Below are 4,151 nucleotides of genomic sequence, written 5' to 3'. Positions count from 1 at the left end.
GATTGGATGAATACCAATTTTCGTGCAAAAAGAAGAGTATCTAATGAAAATGCAAGAAGATAGCGGCCGTACATCAAGACCCTGGCTGCGGCTGGTTTCCTTCATTTAAATCAAACCAACGCATATACATCAGCCGCCTGCTTACTTAGCATATCCAATTTCTTTCATTTCACTTTTTTTTATCAATGTTTTAATTCATTATTAATTTCACTGCACAAGTACATTATAAATATGAAAACACATCCCAATTGCCATGCATCATCAACATAATTTAATTCCCAACTTTACGAGAGATCCTTCTCCTAAAACATATGGCCAACTCAAGGAAAAGTTTAGTCTTCATTGTCTTCTTCCATTTGTTCATTCAAATCTCAAGTGCAGGCAGCTACAATGTGATAACATTTGGTGCAAAACCAGATGGAAAAACTGATTCGACCCAATCATTTCTGAAAGCGTGGAAGTCTGCGTGTAGCTCCTTGACACGATCCACCATCAACGTCCCTAAGGGAAGGTTCTTGCTTACAGCCATCACATTTAGAGGTCCATGTAAGAACAACAACATTATATTTCTGTTGAATGGAACACTTGTGGCACCTCTCGACTATAATGCTCTTGGAGATTCTGGGTATTGGATTTTGTTCACCAAAGTTAACGGAGTTTCTTTCATTGGTGGCAATATTGATGGAAAAGGCACTGCCTATTGGGCTTGCAAGGGCTCTGGAAAAAAATGTCCCCCAGGAGCAAGGGTATGTATGTTAATTACTCAATACTTTATTGCATTCCGAAATTGAACCTTGACTATCTCCATTAGAAAGCAGAAAAAAAATACTAAAAACAGTACTTTTTACCCCAAGAAAATGACCTAACACCCTAACTTCACAGTTGTGACAAGATATTCAATATTGACTCGAGAAAAAAAGTGTTTTTCAAACATCTTATTTTTATTTAAACTCTTTTGATAAGAAGGTTTTAAATGCATTTTAAAGATTATTTTATAGTAGTTATCAAACATTTTGATTTTCCTAAATCAACACTTGAAAATGTATTATTTACAAACAACGTACCTTAAAGTCAGTTACTATGTCCAGAAGCACCCAAGTGTATTTTTTAAAAAAATTTATTATGACATGTTTATTTTTATATATACATATGTATAGTAACACGTTTTCTTTTGTTTTAACAAATGAAATACAGTCAATAACCTTCAATTGGGCAAGCAACATCATAATTAGTGGGCTAACATCAATCAACAGTCGACAAACTCATATTGTGATCAATAGTTGCAACAATGTGGTGGTCAAGAATGTGAAGATAATGGCTCCAGACCAAAGCCCCAATACTGATGGCATTCATGTGCAATCCTCCACTGGTGTAACTATCTCCGGAACTACCATTAAAACGGGAGATGATTGCATTTCTATTGGTGATGGAACAAAAAATTTGTTTATGAGTGATATTAAATGTGGGCCCGGCCATGGTGTAAGGTAACGAATATATATTATATGTATATACACACTAAAATGATGGTCGATATTGATAATATTTTTTTTTATCAGTTAATAAAATAATATGATATATAATTTCAATTAATGCAGTATTGGAAGCTTAGGAAAAGAGGTCAATGAAAATGGAGTTGAAAATGTAACATTGGTGAATGCAGTGTTCACGAAATCGGATAATGGTGTGAGGATAAAGACATGGCCTACGCCTAGCAATGGTTTCGTAAAACATGTTGTGTTTGAAAATATAATTATGAACGATGTTAAACATCCAATCTTAATCGATCAAAATTATTGTCCCAATAATCAACGTTGTTCTGTCCAGGTAATTATTATTAAATTAACTAAATTGTTGACATACATATAGTTAATTAACTCTCATGCTTGCTAATATTTATTTTTAATTGAATTTGTTGTTGTTTTAAAGGGTTCTGGAGTGAAGATTAGTGATGTGACATACAAAAATATTGAAGGAACATCAGCAACGTCAGAAGGTATAACGTTTGATTGTAGCTCCAAAAGTCCATGTAGTAACATACGATTGCAAGACATAAAGCTTACATACAAAAACAAGGCAGCAACTTCATCGTGCAAGAACATTGATGGATCCACTATCGGACTTGTCTTTCCACAAAGTTGCTTCTGACCAAACCAACTGTTACCTTTTATTAAATTAAATTTTACTATTTTCTAATTTTCATATTTAATTTATTTGTCTAATGTCAATATATTTCTTAAGACAATAACATGGGCTGTGTATTTAGTCAAACCTTCATATCTCTCTCTTTAATTAACTTTGACTATGAGTATCGAGAAATGTTTGCTATTTAAGAAGGATGAATAAATTTTGCTCTGCTGCAACTTACTTCAAAAGGACTCTCGTCTGTGTCCTTTTTCTTTTAATTTGTAGCATCAAAACCCACACACACACAATATCTTTTGGGCTAGATTTAATTGTTCTAGAATTTTTCTTTAACATTTGGAAGCTGATCTTTTGTAGATTTGTAGTAGTTTCGGTAGATAATAAAGTTTTGTTTAGGCATTTGTAGACCTAGTCGAAGTGATTTTACATTGTTTCCTAATCCTCTTGGACCCTTTCAAACAATTTACAATAAACAAGTTGTTTTCGGTAATATTTAGACGATAAACCTCTATTTTGGATCTTCTCAAGTAGGTGGTTATGACAAGAATAATGTGAGAATGTGATTTGCAATAGGATTATGATCAAAGCTGTTTAAAACTTCAATTCTTTTTTTTTTTATTATTTATTTCTCTTTTGCTGATAGCAAGCTTATAGTTCTCTCTAGTAATTTGTTTCATTTAAATCATATTTAAATGAGATATTAATTAAATATTAGTTAATTAATTATTAATTTAATTAATTATTTATTTTAATATTAATATTAATATTAACATTTAAGGAAAACTTTTGTAAACGTAACAAAACACCAAACCGTGTAACCAAACTCATAAAATTAGTCATTTTTTAAATATTTGAGGTTTGTACTTCCATCTTTCTTCTCTTTCTCGAGATTCGTCTTCCTCGTGTTATTTCTTTCATCGTCTTCCTCCTGTTATTTTTTTCATCGTCTTCCTCATGTGATTTCGTCTTTCTTTTTTCCTCTGCGATTTCTTTCAATCATCTTTCTTATTTTTCAATTCTTTATTTACGTCGTTTAATATTCTCATTGTTTTTCTTCTTTTCCTCTTCTTTTCTTTTTCGCTTCGATTTCTTTCCATTGTCTTTTTACTTTTCCTCTTCTTTTTTTTTTTTTTGTTGTGATTTCTTTCCATCATCTTTTTTCTTTTTACGTCGTTTACATTTGGGTAACCAAATCTAAACGATTGTGTACAAAAAAACATAGCAAAATCTAAAAGATCGTGTATAAAGAATCTTAAAAAAAAATCATTTAGATTGGAGTAGTCAAATGTAAACTATCGTGTAAAAAAGTAAACAATCGTATAAAAAAAAATAAAACATTGTGTATAAAGATTCTTGAAAAAAAAATCATTTAGATTGGAGCAGTCAAATGTAAACAATCGTGTAAAAAAAATAAAAAATTGTGTATAAAGAAACTTGAAAAAAAGAATCATTTAGATTGGAGTAGTCAAATGTAAACGATCGTTTAAAAAAAGTAAACAATCGTGTAAAAAAATAAAAGATCGTGTAAACGATTGTTTAAAAAAAAGTAAACGATCGTATAAGAAAAATAAAAGATTGTGTATAAAGAATCTTAAAAAAGATCATTTGGATTGGAGTAGCCAAATGTAAACGATCGTGTAAAAAAAAGTAAATGATCGTGTAAAAAAAGTAAATGATCGTGTAAAGAAATATAAACGATCATGTACCAAAAGAATTTAAAAAATCGTGTACCAAATTTTGAAAAAAAATCATTTAGATTGATCAAATCTAAATAATTGTGTAACCAAATTTAACCGTAACCAAATTAAATGATCGTGTAATAAAATTAAACGATGGAATTGAAAAGATAAATTGTAGCCATATCTAAACGATCGCGTATAAATTGTAGCAATGTCTAAATGATCACGTATCAAATAATAACCAAATCTAAACGATCGCAAATATATTACGCATGCGTTGTTGACGAAGCATTTTTGGTATTTTACACGGTAGGCCTTTGGGCTTTTTTC

At 30.6% G+C, this 4,151-nt stretch overlaps 1 protein-coding gene across 1 annotated transcript; it reads left to right on the top strand.

The window, feature by feature from the left end:
• The first annotated feature begins 275 nt into the window (after positions 1–275).
• On the top strand, positions 276–2,245 carry LOC103499553 (polygalacturonase-like). The gene is made up of 4 exons (XM_008462569.3): positions 276–746; positions 1,195–1,484; positions 1,596–1,824; positions 1,927–2,245. Exons 1-4 carry the CDS (start codon positions 312–314, stop codon positions 2,143–2,145), a joined length of 1,173 nt encoding a protein of 390 aa, XP_008460791.1. The 5' UTR covers positions 276–311; the 3' UTR covers positions 2,146–2,245.
• The last annotated feature ends 1,906 nt before the right edge of the window (positions 2,246–4,151 follow it).

Source organism: Cucumis melo, chromosome 8, assembly GCF_025177605.1.
Source record: "Cucumis melo cultivar AY chromosome 8, USDA_Cmelo_AY_1.0, whole genome shotgun sequence".
Classification (NCBI taxonomy): Eukaryota; Viridiplantae; Streptophyta; class Magnoliopsida; order Cucurbitales; family Cucurbitaceae; genus Cucumis; species Cucumis melo.
This window is presented reverse-complemented; position numbering and strand designations above follow the sequence as displayed.